Below are 20415 nucleotides of genomic sequence, written 5' to 3' on the forward strand. Positions count from 1 at the left end.
ACACACAAACCATGAAAAAAATGGGTGTTTATCACTACAAAAGGTTTTGGGTGGGGGGAGAGAAAACCTTTTGAAGTGATAAACACCCATTTTTTCATGGTTTGTGTGTTTTCATGGTTTCTGTATTTTCCACGGTATGCATCCGATGAAGTGAGCTGTAGCTCACGAAAGCTCATGCTCAAATAAATTGGTTAGTCTCTAAGGTGCCACAAGTACTCCTTTTCACTTCGCCTGTTGGAGTTCCTACAGCAACGGTCCCTTTACCGTAGGAAGCATCTACACTACAGCCCTACAGCCGCATAGCTCTGGTGCCGTGGCACCCGTAGCATAGACAAGGCCTCAGGCACTGGCTTTAATCCAGAGTCACTCCACTTACGTCAATGGAGCAACTCTGGAATTACAGCAGTGCAAATGGGAGATCAGACTCTCAGAGTCAAATCAGTGGCAGGCAGATGAAGATAGGTCAAGTTTTGTGGACTAATCCCCAGAGCCAAGCCCAAAAATAGACCAGCTCCACAGTCTATTCTCTTCTCCTCCAAGCCCCCGTTCTTCCATGAGGCCAATGAACCCTAGTCCAAGGGTAACAAAACAAAGAACACAGAACTAACAAGACCCTTGTGCTAAATATCAGCAGCTTTTTGTCTGGCCTTGTTAGCTATATTATGGTAGCACCTAGAGGTCCCCAAAACCTAGAGCAGGGCCCCAATGTGTTGGGCACTGTACATATAGAGTGAGACTCCCTGCCCCACAAAGTAGTGACTCTCCTTCGATCCCCCAGCAGGTCAGTGGCAGAGCTGGGACTTGAACCCACGTCTGCCAACTCCCAGTCCTGCAGCCTAGCCACCATCTCACCTTCCATCCTTCAGCTAGACATTGCCTGCTTCTCAGGGTGGGGAGCTGGTTTCCTACTATGCTGGTGCGAGGCACTTTGCAGAAACATATTTGACCATCTCTACCCAAAGAGTTCTTTACAAAAGTGGATAATCATCATCCCTACCCGCCCACCACACCTTTTGCAGCGGGGGAAACTGAGGCATGAGGAATTGCTGTGACTTGCTGTGTCAACGGCAGAGTTGGGAATGGACCCCAAGGAGTCTAGACTCCCATGAAGCTCAAAGCCACGTCTGCCAAGCCAGGAGATGGGGCACACCTCCTGGATTAGAGTCCATGTCCTGCCAGGATCTAGGCCCTGATACAGGGCTAGAGGTCACACTGGCAGATCTTATTGCATTAGGAAATGTACAAGGCCGGGGGAAGCCCCGATGCTGGACATTCTCTGGAGCACAAGCTCAAGAGGGGAGCCCAGCCAAGCAGCATCACAGCCTGAGAAGTTTAAATCCCTCCATCTGCATTCTGTTTCATGAGCACCTCTGCCCTTCCCCCACCTACTCCAGGGGCTGGAGTAAGGGGCGGGGAGAGGGGAAGAGGGGGGGGGACTGACATGAAGAGAATTCCTCTTCCAATAGCCAAGCAATCGCCTCCAGGCTAAGTGATATATACCATCGGATGGCAATAAGCAAAGCTCTGCTCTACCCGTCATTCTGAGAAGTTTGTGCACCGGAGAATCAGGGAAGCTGCCCGGCAGCCTGTAGCGGGGATGAGCCGCCAGCTAGGCACTACAGCCGGGCAGTTCCTGGACATCCCCCCACTGCTCTCGTATGCTTACACTGCATTTTGGAGGAAGACTCCCAGCCCTGGGGCCAACAGACTCAGGCTTGTGGGGTTCACGCGAGCACCCTAAAGATAGCTATGTAAGCAGCCCTTGACCTTATGAGGAGAGATTAAAAAGACCAGGACTGTTCAGCTTGGACAGGAGACGACTCCAGGAGAGAATGACACAGGTCTACAAAATCATGAGTGGTGTGGGGAAAGTAAGTGTAATTTACCCCTTCACATAACACAAGGGGGCACCCTATTAAATTAATAGGCTGCAGGTTTAAAACAAAAGGAAGTACTTCTTCACACAGCGCACAGTCAACCTGTGGAACTCATCGCTGAGGGAATGTTGTGAAGGCCAAAAGTATAACTGGGTTCAAAAAAAGAACTAGATGAGTTCATGGAGGACAGATCCATCCATGGCTTTTAGCCAAGATGGTTAGGGATGCAAACACATGCTCCAGGTGTCTCTAAACCTCTGACTGCCAGATGCTGGGACTGGATGCCAGGTGATGGATCACTCAATGATTGCCCTGTTCTGTTCATTCCCTCTGAAGCACCTGGCATTGCCCACTGTCGGCAGACAGGATACCCGGCTAGATGAACCATTGGTCTGACCCAGCATGCTGTTCTTAGCTACGCAGCTGTTTTTACAGCTCTAGCATGAGCCCTGCTACCCGAGTTTCTTGACTCAGGCTGGCAGGCTTGCTCCCATGGGCCCCAAAACCCAGTGTAGACATTGCCTTCTGAAGCGCCTCAGGGTATAATTCCAGATGTTCCCATGGGAGCCACAACCGCAGTCATGCCCTCCGAGGAAGAGTGGGCTGTTTAGACTGGAAGAACGTGGGGAATTTATCTGAGGCTGCTTGGAAGCCTTTTCATTGCTTAAATACAGAAAAAATATGCTATTCCTTAAAAAGGCCAATATGTCCTCCTCATCTTGCACTTGTGTAAAGGTTGGGATCACATCTATATTATCACCATCAAGGGCTTTTATTTGTGTTTCAATGTTCCTTTCACTCTAGGGTTGCACAGCCCAATGCATCTAGCACTAGACCGGGAATCGGGAGACCTGGGTTTTATTCCCAGCTCTCCCACCGACCTCAGGCAAATCATATCCCGCCCTCAGGACCAAACCACACTGAGCGCCGGTTACTGGACTGGCTGCTCCTTCCAAATCCCTAACGTAACAGGTGACGAGCACAGCCCGCCCCCACCGACATTCAGCCCCGTCGCCAAACCTAAGTAATGAAATAACGCCCAAAGAAATAAGCGGTTATCCTTTCCACGTCTTGTTATGAGTTGATCAGCCACGGCACCCAGCTCTTCCACGAATGCTGACTCTCTTCACACAGCCGAGCAACTTGATAGAAACTGGAAAATTAGTCATTAACTGACAGGAAGTTGCCCGTCAGTCAACACAGGCAACATGTTCTGGATTATAAAGCTAGCGAATACAAGCCCAGCAGTGTCTGCCTGAGAGACGCAGAGCTCCCACACAATCCCACACTAGGAGAGGTTTCTGAGATGCTGGCAGGCACAGAAAGGGTGGAACGAGAGGCAGCCGCCCCCACCTTCCACATAACTAAACTACACTGGTAACAGCGCCGGTGCATCAGCTTTGCCCATGGCCACATCACGTCGCTGCTGCAGGACAGCTTGAGAATCCCCTGCTCTCCCCACTCCGGCTTATGGCCCGTGGCAGGCAAAATGCGCTAAAGCCAGACGGAGGGGAAAAACTCAAAAGTTGGGGTGCAAACAGAGCTATTCCACACTGGCCCTGGGCAGGCGACATTTGGGGTCCAGCGAGGCTCTTAACTCAGGCATTCTGTCTACGGGGGAACTGCCAGCCATAGCTGTAGGGAATAACTATTCTGCTATAGCTATTCAAACGTAGGACGCTCTATTCGGGACTTCCAGGATAGCTGGTCCATTTCCAAAGCAGAGTAACTAATCCAGATTAAAAAGTCAATATATTTTGGAAGAGAACGTCCACATGGGGGAGTTATTCCAGAACAGCTATGGCAGAATCACTATTCTGTCAATTTCCCAAGGCCCAGAGAAACTTTCATTAGTGAAATTTACATAACATGTCTAAACCCTGCATTCCCTGAGCAGAGATTACACTGTCAGAGCAGACAGTCACTGCAAATGGGGTTTGGTCAAACAGCTGTTCAGAGCTGTGGAGTGGGTTAAAGGGTGCAGCCTTTATTTCAAATGACATGCCTGGCTGCAGGTAAATTTGGTTTTTGCCAGGGTTTTATTTATATATTTTAAACCCGCCACAGCCAGATTCTAATCTTCCATGGATTAACTGGCCAAGATTTGCAAGAGCGGCTTTGGGGGCCTCAATAGGACACATTAAAGAGGCCTGGGATGCAGAGGGCAGGAGCCCAGCATTTCATGGGAAACAGGCTCCTTTAAGGGGTCTGAAGTTCGGCACCTTAAAAGTTCACTAATCCCTTTTGGAAATGTAAGCCCACCTATTTCAAAGCCAGAAGGGACCACAATCTAATCTGACCTCCTGCCCAACAGGCTCTGGAACGAGCAGTCAAAGAGTTTATAATGCCCAGAGGCAGCTATTTTTCACACCACTGCCCCCATCCTAAATCCTCTGAGTTTCTCTCTCATTGATCATTCAAGATCAATCCATCCCTAGGAATATCCACCCTGCATAAAGACCCAGAAATTAAGATTGGTGCAGAACAGCGGGATTCCAACCTCTGCCAGTACAGCAGCTCCTCTTCCCGCCCCACCCCAGTCCTCTAGCAGCAGAATCCCATCTTCCTCCAGCATAACTCCACCTGAGCCCTCCCCCAGCAGGGGTGCTGGGACATGAACCGCAAACAGGATTGTTCTTAGTCAGTTTCACGCTGCTGCCAGCATGGTGCGGAAAACCCGACTGTGCGGGAGTTAGTTACAAGTGCCCCTGTGCCGCTGGAAAGGGCTCGTCTTCCGCTGGAGACACTTGAGACAGAGAGAAAGAGAGAGAGAGGAACGTGAAATGAGAGTGAGAGCAGGTGAATAATTCACAGGGAGACAGGGTATCCGGGTGCATATGCAGAATGGATATTCTTTGAACAATCAAGAAGTCTAAAACCCCACCCCCTGAAAAGTTCTATTCCTCCTCCCCAGGCGTTTAAGGTAGGGCAAGATTCCCCACCCGGCAGCCAACAATAAAATAAGAACCTCAACATTGAGACAGGAGTCGTAATTGCACACGGTTTGTTTTTAAAACCGTGCGACACATAGCGACGTAGGAGTAGAAGGGACATCCCGGGTCAGTGAGTCCAGCCCCTGGCTATCACAGGCAATGCTGTCATTTGGTCCCATTCATAAACTTAGCAAGTTCCATCTTCAAGCTAGTTAGGTAGTTTGCCCCCACTCCTGCTATTGGTAGCTGGGCCAGAATCTCACTCCTCCAATAGTTAGAAACCTTCTAACTTCTAGCCTATGTTTGTTCATGAGCCTCCACTGTCCTCTAATTTGGAGAGCTCTTTCTGTTCCCTGGTGTTTACCCTCCTAATGTATTTATAGAGGGCAATCATATCCTCTGGCAGTCATTGCTTTCCTAGGCTAAACAAGCCAAGTTCTTTCAGTCTCCTCTCATGACCATTCAACTGACCATCCCAACCCCACTCTCCACCTCTCCCAGTCTGAATTAGTCTTTTTTTCAAACACAGGTGAGTGGAATCGCACACAGTATTCCGGAGGAGGTCTTACTAGTGCCTTGTTCAATAGCACTAATACATCCCTATTTGCGCCGGTCAGACAGCGACTTTCCACACCGATATCCCAAGGGGCCTTATCGTTACACTGACATAGACAGCTGGGCCAGTAGGTGCAGCCACTTAAAAGTGAAGCAAGTCTGTTTTCAAGCTAAAGACAGAGAGATCCCTTGAAATCCAGACACAAGACCATTCAGAAAAAGGAGCCTAAGTCTGCCACTCTCAGTCATGTGGAGCAGTCCCTACCTTGGGCAAGTTGCCCTCGTGACCTCTCAATGCAACAGCTTGCATGAGCGAAGATTGCAGAATCAGGCGTATAGGAAGTGACATACCTGGATCAGAGTAGTGGCCAATCTAGCACAATACCCCAACACAGACGATAGCCAGCACCGAACGATTCAGAACAAGGTGCGCAAAACTCTGCAGGAGGCAGGTCTGGGATAACCTGTCCCCAGGGAAAGTTGTCTCCTGACCCCCAACAGCTAGCGGGTGCCCTGAAGCATGAGGATTCTAACAAGCAGGACATCCGGAGGAGCAACACTGTTTAGCAATGAAGCTGGTTAACAGGACAGCAGCAATATCTAAGCTTCCCCCTGGAAACCTAAAGCGTTGTAGACCCAATGCATTCCATTCCCGGAAAGATTAATTTAAAGATGATGGGAAAGCTAACATCTAACCAAAAATAACCAAGTCTGTTATATTTTCACATTTCCTGCACTTTTAGGAGATATGCCAAGATCATTTATTTAATGGCATCTTTCCATACCCTTTCCCAGTAATTTCAAGTGAAAGCCCGGGGATGTGAACCAAACAAACAAAAACTCACAAGCTATGTCTTTATTTTCATGCCATATAACACTAAGTTATCATGTCAGCTTGGATCAATAGTTCTGGATCTCCCCAAACACTACCCCAACATTTCTTAAGTGACTAGTGATTTTGGGGGTGTCCAACTTGAGACAACACCTTAAAGGGGTTTGATTTTCAGAGGGCGAGTGCATGGCACATTCTGAAAAATCAAGCCGTTAAGTGCCCCTCAATTTGGACACCTCCTCAAAATCATTAGTCACTTTTGAAGATTTATACTGAGCTCTCCCCATCTTGTGCTTCTTTAAAATAAGCACAGGTTGCCATATTTTCAAATGTACTACATTTCTTTTTTAAAAATAAACTTATTTAATTTAAATTTTAAATAAATCCTTTTAAAAAAACATTTATTTTTATCCAGCATGAATATAAGGCACCTTGATACTGGTGTAACGGTATCCACACGAGGGGTTGAACCAGAATAAATATATTGGTTTAAAAACAAACAGAAAAATCACACCCCTGACATACTTTTACCAGTGATGAAACCGTGCATAGATCAAGTCTTTGTACAAACAGCTAAAACGCAGCCGATATAGGGCAAAGTAGCCTGTTGAGTGGCAGACAGCAGTGTGCAAGTAGAAGTATTTCAACTTGGTATGCTCCAAAGGGGAAAGGAATTTGCTGCTACTTCCCGATCTCTCTGTCTCTTTAAGAATTACATGTGCAACATTTTTAACCAGAATGTAGCAACCACCCCAGCCAGTAAAACCAGAAATTTGTAATCCCTGTCCTACATAATGCTGCAAGTCTTGTTTTATAGCTTTCACTCAGAGATGCTTTATTGATAGGATCCTGCTCTACAGAATGAAGCAGGTTTCTTTGGTTTTCCTAGGTGAAGTTGTACGCAGGATCAGAGCTGCAGGAAGAGAGACATACATTGTCCATCCCATCTGAGCTCTTTTCCCCCCCCAAGGAAGGTCTCTTTATCTGGGATTGTTTCAATCTATTTAGCTTAACAAAGAGAAGGTTAAAGGGTGACTTGATTACACTCTAAATTATCTACAGGGGAACAAACATTTCATAATGGGCTCTTCAATCTAGCAGAGGAAGGTCTAACATGATCCAATGGCTGGAAGTTGAAGCTAGACAAATTCAGACTGGAAGTAAAGCAAAAAATGTTGACAGTGAGGGTTAATTAACCATTGGAACAATTTGCCAAGGGTCATGGTGGATTCTCCATCATGGGCACTTTTAAAATCAAGACTGGATGTTTATCTAAACAATCAGCTCTAGGAATTATTTGGGGAAGTTCTATGGCTTGTGTCATTCAGGAGATCAGACTAGATGGTGGAATCGATGCGCTCTTCTTCTAGCTGGGGTAGTTTGGGTTTCAAACAAGCCCACGCTGCAGTAAGAAGAACACTAAGGTTGCCAGACAGTGGTCTAGAGAGCGCTTCCGCTGTGCTGCCTTCCCACTTGCGTTCCAGCTGCAAAACGGCATTCGAAGAAGCGACTGCGGTGCTGAACCCTACCACCCTAACGACCCTTTCCCACGTCAGCAACCGCTGCAGACGGGGATGGTTCCTGATCACAAACAGGAAGGGAGGTGGGGCCTGGGGACCGGCAAACAGGAGGGGAGGGATCCTCGAGCCACGTTCAACATGAAGAGATGGTCCAGACTGTGACAAAGTTTGAGAACCTCATGCAAACAGAGAGATGACAGATGCTTGACACCTTATTAAAAGAATAGGCAAGCAGGCAGGCAGGCCAGGGTAACTTTTCCCCAGGAAGGGGACAGGGTGCTAATTTGACCCGGAATTCTTGTGAGTTGCAACCATCAAGTTGCACACTCTTCTAGCCTGTCCGTTCCTTTTCCCATCACACTCGCTCCTCCTCCCTTTTGTGAGACTCACCTGTTGCATCTTGACAGGTTTCAGAGTAACAGCCGTGTTAGTCTGTCTTTGCAAAAAGAAAAGGAGTACTTGTGGCACCTTAGAGACTAACCAATTTATTTGAGCATAAGCTTTCGTGAGCTACAGCTCACTTCATCGGATGCGTACTGTGGAAACTGCAGTAGACATTATATACACACAGAGACCATGAAACAATACCCCCTCCCACCCCACTTTGGATGGGTAATAGCCCATCCAAAGTGACCCACTATTACCAGCAGGAGAGTGAGTTTGTGGGGGGGGGGGCAGAGGGTGAGAAAACCTGGATTTGTGCTGGAAATGGCCCAACTTGATGATCACTTTAGATAAGCTATTACCAGCAGGACAGTGGGGTGGGAGGGGGTATTGTTTCATGGTCTCTGTGTGTATATAATGTCTACTGCAGTTTCCACAGTACGCATCCGACGAAGTGAGCTGTAGCTCACGAAAGCTCATGCTCAAATAAATTGGTTAGTCTCTAAGGTGCCACAAGTACTCCTTTTCCTGTTGCATCTTGACTTTCTTTGGGACCGGAACCCCGTCTCCCTATGGGTCTGTGCAGCCCCTAACACAACAGCCATGCCGATCCGGACCACGATTTAAATACATAATAAAAGTAAGGTTCACAGGGGCTCATTTCTCCTAACAAAAACCTTGCGCGGCAGATTCAAACAACTCCCCCTAGCTGGGTACATCACTACAATACGGTGCTCAGAAGAAGGCTTTTCTCCTAGCCAGCTCCAGCCACGATGCACAACTGACTCATGCCGTTCCCCAAGGCCCCGCTCCCCCTGCAGCTCTCCAAGCTGGACAAATATGTTCTTTGCTGTCGCAAGCCAGTGTGACTTAAGAGCAGCGGGAGATAATGTGCACACTGAGAGACAAGATTGCCACCACCAAACGTCAGCCCAAACACTTCCACTTTTATCTTCCCCTCCAACCTCTTCCTAGAAGAGCAAACTCCCTTTGTGAGCATCGGCACAGGCTGATCGTTGCTGCGTCCTTTCTTACCCAGCCAGGGCTTGGAAACAGGATCGTTGTTTAAAGGCGCATTTGCCTTCGCTATAGCTGGCCCCCCTGAGATCATAAGCTCTGCACATGACACCCCAACCAATTCCACAGAAATCAAAGAGGAGCTGGCAGGCACAGCTGTGATTTCCCAGGTAGAGACAGGAAGCGGGGTCAGCTTTTAAAGAAATAAAGATCCCATTTTTCATGCAAATACCCTGAGAACTCCACTACTCCACCCCACCCCCAGAATATCCTAATGGTCCATCTCATCCAGTATCCTGTCCCCAGTGCCAGAGGTTCCTGGTCTTAATCCAATTTCTAAGTACTAGGAATTAGGTTTCCTGCACCTTCTCCTGATGCTTCTGGCGCCAGCCACTGTCAGAGACAGGTTACTGAACTAGACAGACCTTGGGTCTGATCCAGTCTCACAAGTCCTGTGAGTCCTAGATGCTCCATAATGGCATAAAACCATGCAAAGCTCTGCCATCGAAGAAAGAAGAGAATTTCTTCCTGACCCTTCTCAAGGATCAGCTAGAGCCCTGAAGCATAAGGATTGCTAGAGCCTCTCCCATTTGTATCTCAGCTAGCCTCCCTGCAGGTGGCACTGTTCACAAAAGGAAGAACTTCACCCAGGGACAGAGGAGTCAGCATAAGGCCCTCCACACCTCTGATGCTCTCCACAAGGGTTGCACAGGAGGAGTGAGACGGAAGCAGGGGCCAGTGCTTTCACACCCTCAGTATGCCATGGAATTGCCCTCCAGGCTGTCTTCACATAGGCTAAGGCCGAGAATACTGCTTGGGATTTTGGGGTGGGGGGGGAGAGACGGGGAGAAGATGAGGCCAAAGTAGGAGCCAACAGAATCTGCATTTACAGGAGCTCAAAGCACCCCGAAAGTGACATGGAAGGAGCCTTAAACCCCAGACTGGGGAGCCCAATTTCGCCCCACCTGCACCTCTCCCCCCACAGACCACAATTACTCACCCTTTTCACACACAAGGACCAAATTCTGCTTTCACTGACTTTCCTATGACCCCACTACAGTCAATAAGCCAAATTCCCCTCTCTGTAGTCAAATGCCAGGGCAGTGGAGAAAACACACCCAGGAGGTGTGAAGGCAGGACTCACCCATAACTGTTGGGCCCTATTTTAATATGTTTCCTGAGTTGCATCTTTGCTATTTGTCTCCATATTATCCTGCACCAGGAAGTTCCACCAGTTATCCCCCCACTTAGGCAAACCAGGAAGATGCAGGAAGTGGAGTATTTCTAAGCTTTCAGAGATCCCCATGGAGTGGGAGTGTAAAGCACAGACTTCATGCACCATTACCAGCCACGCAAGCTCATTCAACAGCCCAATCGGGCACTCACCTTTTTGAGAAGCACCGATTTTTTCTTCTTGAGCGCCTCGCACTTCCTCATTTTGCAGATCTGGTGGCTGGTCCTTCGGTTCACACAGTGGGTGCAGGCACCACAATTCCCTTTCCTCAAGCAGGGGACGCAGAGCCCGCAGCGCTTCCGTTTCTTCGGCACCTGGCTGGCAGTGTCCACTCCGAGACAGACGTCGCTCTTCTCCAGGATCAGAAAGCCGCCTTCGCAGGCGCTCAGCATCTCGCCGCCTTCAGGGAAGCCGTAGGCACCTGCCGATTCATTCCTAAGCTGCAGCAACGACTGGAATTTCTTCATGGCTCCTTGTTGGCCCGGGGGATCAATGCAGGGGGGCACTTTTTTTTTTCTAGCTAGACCTAAATACTGAAGGATGCCAAAGAACTGGTGAAGGGGGGAGGCTCTCCCCCTTACTAAAAATGGGGAATACAAATCTATAGCTAAAAATATACGATCACTCCACTAGTTCAGTCTCTTCGCTCTGCCAAACCTTCCAGCTCCGTTCCACCCTCTTTGCAGTTCATCTGGTTTTACACCCAAGTGATTTCTCTCTTCTTGGGGTGCTTCGTTCCCACACTCTGAGTTCTGTTTTCTCACAGACCCTCTGTGAGGGGATCATCCTGGATGCCACCACACTTTTTGGGGGGTTGGAGGGGCAGGGGAGCGGTGACTTGGAAGCTTGCACAGTTTAGTTGGAATCTCCCAGGTTGCTGAAGTCTCCAGGACAATACAATAGTAAAGCTTCTCTCTCTAACTAAGACTGGGGGGGGATCTCAAAGAGACAGGAGCCAGGAAGGTGTCTTCTGGTGGAGGAAGCAAAAAAAAAAAAAAAAAAAAAAAACCGACAGACTGTAATCTTAGTAATTTTGTAGCTCTAAATCAGTTTCACTCCCACTCACACCACCAGATCAAGTGCCAAAATAAGGTAACTTACATGGTAAGGCTAAGAACTGAACATTAAAAATGACCGTGTGCCATTCTCCAACACTAAGTCATTTTCATTCCAAAAACAAGCGCTTAAATATGGAAGTTTCAATGAAAGCAAGTATTCCAAACCCCAAAATAAAAAAAAACTTTGCCTCCAGGAAAAAGGTACGTTTAAAACACTGGTCTCAGATATTGATAGCTTAAACCAGAACCCCTTTAAATTCCCACCACTGGTGGAAAAGATCCACTCCCCAACTTTCGCGCTGTCGAGCTTGACTTGGCAAATCGGGACTCCTTAAACCTCAACCCTGACAGAGCCGAGCTGCTGCTAGGAGCGAGAGCAGAAGTTTAATAACCCCTTCACTTTCAGTCTCTTCTGCAAACTGCTTTCCCTCTTAACAGCTTCGCTGCTAACTTCGGATCTTTGTTTGCCTGCAACCGTGTGTGTGTGTGCGTGTGTGTAATAGCCACAGATCTGTTTATCTACCCACCTCTGGAAGGTGGCGTTGTTTTTTTTTAAACACACATCACCCCACTGCCCTCCAGCCCCCAATACACAAAGAGCCATTACCAGCAACAAGAGGTGCAGCGAACAGCCCTGCAAACGTGTGAATCGGCCCGGAGATGAAGGAGAGAGAGAGAAGTGCATGCGGGAGAAGTCGGGGGGGGGGGGTAGGGGGGAAGGGAGGATGAGCGGGGGGGGGGGAAGGGAAGGGGGGAGGGGAAACGAACAAGCAGAAGTGTGGATGCAAATCGCAAAGGCAGCTGCTGCTGCTGCAGCACGTTGCTCGCTGCTTCTTTGTTCTGGAGATTCCTGCAGCCCCAGCCCTGCAGCCAGTTCCTTCCCCCCCTGCTGCGGGAGGGGGCCTCTTCCCAAACACCGGGCGCCCCGCGGGCTCCGGCGCCCCGCGGAGCTGGGGAATCCCCCCCAACCAGCCCAGCCCCGCAGAGCGAGCTCACCCCCAGCCCCCGTGCAGGGGACGGACAATGGGGAAAGTTTCCAGGCAGCTGCGGGGAGGGGAGAGGAAGGGCGTGGGGAACCACTTGGCTTCCTCTCCGAGCAGCGCCCCCACAATGCGGGAGGGGCGGGGGGGGGGAAGCTACGGCCAGATGCCCCCCCCCAGATGGGAGCACAAATTCCCAGACCCCCCCCCTGGAGCGGGGCCAAGGGGACCCCCCCTACAGCGGGACCAGCAGTTCCTCTTCCCGGGACCAGCGAGCTAGCGGGATCCCAGCTAACCTCCCCCTTCCCGGGGGCATAGGCTGAACCAGAGGCCCCCCCCACACACACACACACCCCGCGCCGCCGCTGGAGTCCGGCTACCGCATCTTGCCCCCGGGGGTGCCACGGGGAGTTGGAGGGGGCTGCTGCGCCCCCACATTTCCTCCCCGGGGGGGCCCTCCTCCCGGGGTCCCCCCCATTCCCTCGGGGCTGCTGCCCCTGCCCCCGCCGCACTCACCTGCCCGGCTAACGGGGCGCCCAGCCCCGGGAGGCGCTTGACTTGAGACACATGGCTCCGGGGCTTTACCCTGCGCACGATCCGCCCAGCCAGGCTCTGCCTCTGTCCCCCCGGAGAGGGGAGGGGGGGCTGCCGCTCCCCTGCAGGGACAGCTGTGGCTGCTTCCCTGGCCGGCCGGGGGGTGGGACCCCTGGCAGGACCCTGCCCCGAGGCTGCCCCCACCTCCCCTTGCTGGCATGGGGCTCCCCCCCCCTGCCAAGGGCTTTGGAGGGTTTCCACATGCGGGCCCGGAACGTGCCCTCGCCCCGGCTGCACACGCCGGGGCGGGTGGGGCGGATTATCATCCATCAGCTGGGAAACGCGGCTGGGCTGGGCTGCTCCCAGGGCAATAAGCTGCTGGGGGCTTCCCGGGAGAAAGGGTAAGGGGGCAAGGTGGCGATCATGTCCCACACACACGCTCCTTTGTTGTGCTAAGGGCCGCTGGGCTCCCCACAAGTTGGGGTGTAATTGTGCAGTGCTCCTGAGAGCTGGGGTGCGGGCACACGCCTTGGTTGTTGTATGGTCGCTCCGAGGGGCTGGGCCATGCGGTCATTGGTTTGTTATGGTAGGGTCGCTGCAAGGGGCTGGGCCATGCGCTCATTGGTTTGTTATTGTCGGGTCGCTGCAAGGGGCTGGGCCATGCACTCATTGGTTTGTTATTGTCGGGTTGCTCTGAGGCACTGGGTTATGCGCTCCCTGGTTTGTTATTGTAGGGTCGCTCGGAGGCGCTGGGCCATGCGCTCATTGGTTTGTTATTGTCCGGTCGCTCGGAGGCACTGGGTTATGCGCTCCCTGGTTTGTTATTGTCCGGTCGCTCCGAGGCGCTGGGCCATGCGCTCATTGGTTTGTTATTGTCGGGTCGCTCTGAGGCGCTGGGCCATGCTCTCATTGGTTTGTTATTGTCCGGTTGCTCCGAGGGGCTGGGCCATGCTCTCACTGGTTTGTTACTGTAGGGTCGCTGCAAGGGGCTGGGCCATGCACTCATTGGTTTGTTATTGTCCGGTTGCTCCGAGGGGCTGGGCCATGCGCTCCCTGGTTTGTTATTGTAGGGTCGCTGCAAGGGGCTGGGCTATGCGGTCATTGGTTTGTATTGTAGGGTCGCTCCGAGGGGCTGGGCCATGCGCTCCCTGGTTTGTTATTGTAGGGTCGCTGCAAGGGGCTGGGCTATGCGGTCATTGCTTTGTTATTGTCCGGTTGCTCCGAGGGGCTGGGCCATGCGCTCCCTGGTTTGTTATTGTAGGGTCGCTCTGAGGGGCTGGGCCATGCGCTCATTGGTTTGTTATTGTCGGGTCGCTCCGAGGCACTGGGTTATGCGCTCCCTGGTTTGTTATTGTCGGGTCGCTCCGAGGCGCTGGGCCATGCGCTCCCTGGTTTGTTACTGTAGGGTCGCTGCAAGGGGCTGGGCCATGCGCTCATTGGTTTGTTATTGTCCGGTTGCTCCGAGGGGCTGGGCCATGCGCTCCCTGGTTTGTTATTGTCAGGTTGCTCCGAGGGGCTGGGCCATGCGCTCATTGTTTTGTTATTGTGGTTCCTCCGAGGGGCTGGGCCATGCGCTCCCTGGTTTGTTATTGTAGGGTCGCTCCGAGGGGCTGGGCCATGCGCTCATTGGTTTGTTATTGTCCGGTTGCTCCGAGGGGCTGGACCATGCGCTCCCTGGTTTGTTATTGTAGGGTCGTTCCAAGAGGCTGGGCCATGCGCTCATTGGTTTGTTATTGTCCGGTTGCTCCGAGGGGCTGGGCCATGCGCTCCCTGGTTTGTTATTGTAGGGTCGCTCCGAGGCACTGGGCCATGCGCTCACTGGTTTGTTATTGTCGGGTCGCTCGGAGGCACTGGGTCATGCGCCCCCTGGTTTGTTACTGTAGAGTCGCTTTGAGGGGCTGGGTCATGCACTCCCTGGTTTGTTATTGTCTGGTCGCTGCAAGGGGCTGGGTCATGCGCCCCCTGGTTTGTTATTGTCGGGTTGCTCCCAGGGACTGGGTCATGTGCTCACTGGTTTGTTATTGAAGGGTCACTCCAAGGGCCTGGGCCATGCACTCACTGGTTTGTTATTGTAGAATTGCTCCGAGGGACTGGGCCATGCGCCTCCTGGTTTGTTGTAGGGTTGCTTCAGCAGGCTAAGCACTCTCTAGTTTGTAATTGTAGGGTTGTTCCTTAGGGTATTATTCTAGCATCCCTCCTGGGGCTGGGCTATACAACAACACTGGTTTGTTATTGTAGGGTCACTCCAGGAGGTGGGGCTCGGCTAGGTGCACACTGGGCTGTCATCGTAGGTGTGGCCCCAGGACTGTGGTTGGCAGTCATTGTGCCCCAGAAGTTGAGGGAGGAGGCACAAGAAGCTGGTTCTGCAGCTGAGCTGTTTCCCCACTCTCCCCTCCCAGTAGCACCATGTCCATCGTTTATATCCCAGACTGTGCCAGCATGGGGGTGAGTGCCTGACTCTGAGCTCTGGGTCCCATGTACCCAGTTCTCTTCCAGCGCCTCCCTCTCCTTCCCCTGTACTCTGCAGCCCCTGAGCCCCTACCATAACCCCCCAGTGTTCTGTCCCTCCCAGCCTCCTATGCCCCCAAGCACTCTGGGTACCCCAAAGGAACCCCCACACTTGTCCCCCCAATGCTCTCATGTCCTCCAACATTGTCACCCCATATTCTCCCATGCCTCATCCCCCCAGCGCTCTATGCCCCCGCATTCCCCCCCTCAGTAGTGCCCCCACTGCTCTGTGACCCCTATACATAGCCCCCCAGTACTGTGTCCCCCAGAGTTCTGTGCCTCACACATTCCCTATGCCCACCCCCCAGCACTGTGCCCCCCACACCACCTGCAGTCCCCCTAGCACTGTGTTCCCCCTCCCCAGTTTTCCATCCCCACGTCACCAGTAGCGGGTGCCTGCATCCCTGGCCGGCCCAGTTTGGAGGGGGCCTGGCAGGTGTCCTCTGTGCCCTCTATATTCCCCTATGCCCCATCCCACCACGTGCTCTAGGCCTTTCTCTCCCTCACTCCCTGCCAGGGCAGCCCTTGGCAGTGGTGCTGGCCTCTTCCCTCTGGCTCCCCCTGCTGGCTGAGTCTGGCATTGCCTAAGGGAGGTCGTTATTGAAGGGTCACTCTTGGGGCCTGGCCTATTCACACACTGGTTTGTTATTGTAGGGTCACCTTGGGAGCTGGGTTTATGCACACACTGGTTTGTTATTGGAGGGTCACTCTTGGAGGCTGGCCTCATGTGCACATTCGTTTGCTATTGTAGGTTACTCTGGGGATGACTTGGTCATACACGCTCTCGTTTTGTTATTGTAGGGTCACTCTCAAGGCCTGGACACTGCAGACCCTTGATTTGTTATTGTAAGCCTGGCTTTTATTTTGAAGGGGCCCTTAACAAGATAACCCTTATTTGTTTTCAGTCTCAGTATCTATTTCCCCATCTTGAGATGGACTGTACCATTGAGAAAGCAGAATGAGCTCAGTTCTTCATGGCAGGGACAGTTTCTCACTATGTCTTTGTACAGCGCCCAGCATACCAGGCCTTCAATCAGCACCAGAGCCTCCAGGCACTATTCTAGTGCAAGTAACAATCATGATAATTTAAGGATTTATATTTAAGCAATTAGAGACTTTTTGCATCTAGGCACCATGATTAGTTCTTGATGTGGGGCAGAGGCTTTGCTAACAAGCTCAGTCCTCTTTGAATTTGTGTTTGTCTAATGCCAGGGATGGGCACCTTTAATAAGTCAAAGACTGAACAACGTTCAGGTAGTTTGCATGCTGCAGCTGTTGCTTGCTACATAACACAATTGTCTCACTGTTACCTTGTGCTACTCCTGTCTATCTGTTGTATCCCTCTGTCATCCCTCTTAGGCTGCAAACTGTTTGGGGCTTTTTTGTTATGGAGACATCCAGCACCTAACACAATGGGGCCAGGATCCTTGACTGGGTCCTCTAGGGTGCTTCTACGGTAGTAACCCTAAAAGGAAAGGCTTATATTCATCCTACCCCATGTTTCTTCAGTGTAAGGTCAGACAAGAAATAATGGGTTTAACCTGCAAGAAGGGAGATTTAAGTTAGATATCAGGAAAAACCTTCTAACTCTCAGGGTAAGGTAGTTAAATTCTGGAACAGGCTTCCAAGGGAGGTCATGGAATCCCCATCACTGGAGGTTTGTAAAAACCGGCTAGACAAACACCTGTCAGGGATGGTCTAGGTTGACTTGATCCTGCCTCACTGCTGGGCTTGATCACCTCCACGGTCCCTTCCAGCCCAACATTTCTCTGATTCTAAGTGCAGAAGCAGCACCACTTTCCCCTGCATTTTCTACCAGCTTTTCCGAACTCAATGCAACGCACCAGTGCCAGCAAAGACAAGTGCAGCAGAGCTCCTGCTGGCTTGGCTACAGACAAGCTCCCTTTTCTCACAGCCGCGAAAGCTGCTGCCTACAGAGCCACAAGTGTCCGCGGTTTGTTCCTTCTCTGGCATGCGGGCAACGTATGCACCAAGCCCGTCCAGCTAACAGATGGGGGGACTTTGCTAATTGATTAATTTGGCACTAGCGCAAGACAACCAGTGAAGACACAACAATCAAAGAGGCCCTTACATTTCAGAGCAACTTGAATACAGATTATGGGGAGTGAACTAATAGAATGGGAGACATTCGGGATGGAAGAGGCAGCAGGATTAAGTACAGGACTAGCTGTCAGGAGCAGCTGTGCTTTAATCCTGCTCTGGCGCTGACTTGTTATATGATCTTGGGCAAGGCCCTTGACCAGCCAAGGGCAGAAGTGATGTGTGAAGAAGGCCTGAAAGGATGGAGAGGACTATTATTATTGTTGTTAGTGTTTAAAGTTTATTTTTCTGTGTATGTTTTTTATATTTAAAAAAAAATAAAATCAGCAGCTCTTGTCTATACTGTTGTTCCCGGAAGTCTCTATGGAGGACTGGAGAACTGGAAATCTGATTAATGAAGACTGGAAGTGATTTAATATTCAGAGCATTTAAAACCTTTGTTTAGTCTTTGCTTTAAGGCCTGAGAAACCTTGTGAGAAAATAGATCTTGTAATAAAGACTCACCACTATTATTACTTGTATTTCATTCGTGCTTAGGGGGCCACCTGACAGTGAAGCCGCATTGTGCTAGGTGCTATACAGAGTAAGAGATTTGCTGAGACTCAGGCCCAGATTCTGAAAGCTATTTAGGTGCCTAATTCCCCTTGAAATCAATAGAGAGGAATTAGGCACTTAATACCTTGAGGATCTAGGCCTAAGAGTTTATATTCTAACTAGACAAGGCAAACACAGAGTGGGGCTCGGGGAGAACAGGCACAGAGTGGGGAAATGGTTTGCCCAGGCCACCAGGAAGGTCTGTAGTAGAGCTGGGAACAGAACACAGCTCTCTTGACCTCTAGCCCATGCTGCCTCCCAAAGTCAATCAAGGTGTGATGATGTTCACTCCACCCTTAAGACCAACAACAATACTCCAGGAGAACAAGGAAAATCCGACTAACAATCCTGACCTGTTTACAGTTAAACACACACAACCATTCAGGCTGGCTTTAGCCAATATAAAGAAGTAACACAGGGCACAAACTCAATTCCCTACCCCCCTACCTTAAATCTCTCTGTACCTCTGTTTCACCAGGTGCTAATATCTACCTAGTAAGAGATCATAAAGATTAATTAGTTAATGTTTGTAAATCACTATATAAATATTGTCAAAAATTCTATTGACTCATTAATCCATCCCACAGGGTCTAATGCAAGATTGTTACAAGGTTTAGAGCTCTGATTGAGCAAAGCCTTTAAAGCATATGCCTAACTTTAAGTGTACAAATAATTCCTTCCCCAATCAGCAAAGCATTTAGGCCCAGGTCCTTAAAGATATTCAGGCTCCTAATGTCCACGGATTTCAATGGATCCAGCCTCTGGCACGTGCTTACATCGCACTGTCTTTAAAAGAAGGTGAGCACATGCTTTGAGTTCAGCCCATGCTCCAAAACTGCTGAATCAGGGCTCAGGCCTTTAGTAAACGAGGTGGAGATTTTCCAGCTCTTTACAATAAGGTGTGTCAAGTCAACCCAATGATTTGGAAATCGCCTATCAGCTGACTGGTCTGATTTCTGGGCTCAAATGAGGCTCATTGCTTGTTTGCTGTGAATAACATATAGCTGATTTTTGCCGCAGTGTTCAGCAGGGCCTCTTAAATTTAAAGGTTTTTACTGCAGAAGGCAAGTTGCTCCAATGGTTATAACATGCCTTTCAAGGGTTCCGTGCTGGCAAACCCTCTGGTTTTTACATCAACATATGTTGGTTTCATGTGCTCTAGGAAGAATGAGCAGCCTCTTTCATTTCCACATCATCAGGTTTTGAACGTTCTGATCACTATTCAAACTGCATTTGAATATGTTCCCAATGAGAACCTAATTCCATTCCTCTTGACCTGTCACCACACGTTCAAAGTTTCCAGTCCTTTATGCTGCAACGTGGTAGCCTGTGTTCCATGACTGCAAATTAGTTCACTGAAGAGTATGCTTTCCACTTAAGGTCATGATTCTTCAAATTCCTCTGACCCCTGAGCCTGCACGCAGTCCCACTGAAGTTAATGGATCATGGCCTAATTCTCTATATACACTGGTCTTCTTATTTCCCTCAGTCAAAGAGTACCAGACCCTGCACTCATTGAAATAGAGGTCAGAGCCTCCAATGACTTCAGCAGGACGCAGGGTTGACTCTAGAATTATAGCTATGAGTGATTGGAGAGAACTGATGTGCCATATAGTCCATCCTGTGTAGGATCAAATAAAGGATTTGTTCCTACATTGGACAAAGTACTCTGTCCAGAGTCATTTAAAATGACTCAAGCAATGAAGTTCTCACACTTGCCTGAGAAGACTGTTCCGTGATCTAATAGCTCTCAGCCTCTTCTGTGCAAACTAACCCCAAACACTGTAGAGTTAAAACAACAAAGGTTACAATGTGAAATAACAGCAGAGGGGGCGACGCACTGAGAAGTATAACGTAAGGCAAAGAAGTGCTTTCAGTTGAAAGATGCAGGGGGGAGAGAGAGAGAGAGAGAGAGAGAGATGGATGAAATAGCATATTTCCTGTCCTGTCTGGTTAAATCTCTATGCATTTCTCTCTCCTTGCTTCATCCATCACGGACCAAACATTTAAAAAAAAAAATTCTAAGCCCAGAGTTGTTCTATGCCAATAAATTTCTCACATCCATATTCATCTGAGCATCTGCTTGAGTGAAATTCACACATGCTGCTGGAACCAAGATCAGTCATTTAAAAGATTGTATCCATGTATGCCGTTCTAGGGAACACCTGGATGCTGCTGGCACATCGGGAGATGTGTAAGAACACAAACCAGTTTAGTCTGATCCCTAGTCATTTGCAGCTTTAACTCCAAGAACTTGCTAGATCACAGCTGGCTGACAGAACTGAGAGAGGAAACTGCAAGTTCCTTGGGGCAGGCACTTGTCTATTT

General features: G+C 50.0%; 1 protein-coding gene across 1 annotated transcript in view; it reads right to left on the reverse strand.

The window, feature by feature from the left end:
* Positions 1–13005, reverse strand: part of TET3 (tet methylcytosine dioxygenase 3) — a 152147-nt gene extending 139142 nt beyond the window's left edge. Inside the window, exons 1-2 of the mRNA XM_084614946.1 lie at positions 12907–13005; positions 10505–11322 (exon numbers count right to left, since the gene is read on the reverse strand). Of these exons, the coding sequence (XP_084471072.1) occupies positions 10505–10819 (315 nt within the window). The 5' untranslated portion in view covers positions 10820–11322; positions 12907–13005. The remainder of the gene's footprint in view (positions 1–10504; positions 11323–12906) is intronic.
* Positions 13006–20415: the final 7410 nt, after the last annotated feature.

The sequence above is a fragment of the Lepidochelys olivacea genome, assembly GCF_965140295.1.
Source record: "Lepidochelys olivacea isolate rLepOli2 genome assembly, chromosome: 26".
NCBI classification, from domain to species: Eukaryota; Metazoa; Chordata; order Testudines; family Cheloniidae; genus Lepidochelys; species Lepidochelys olivacea.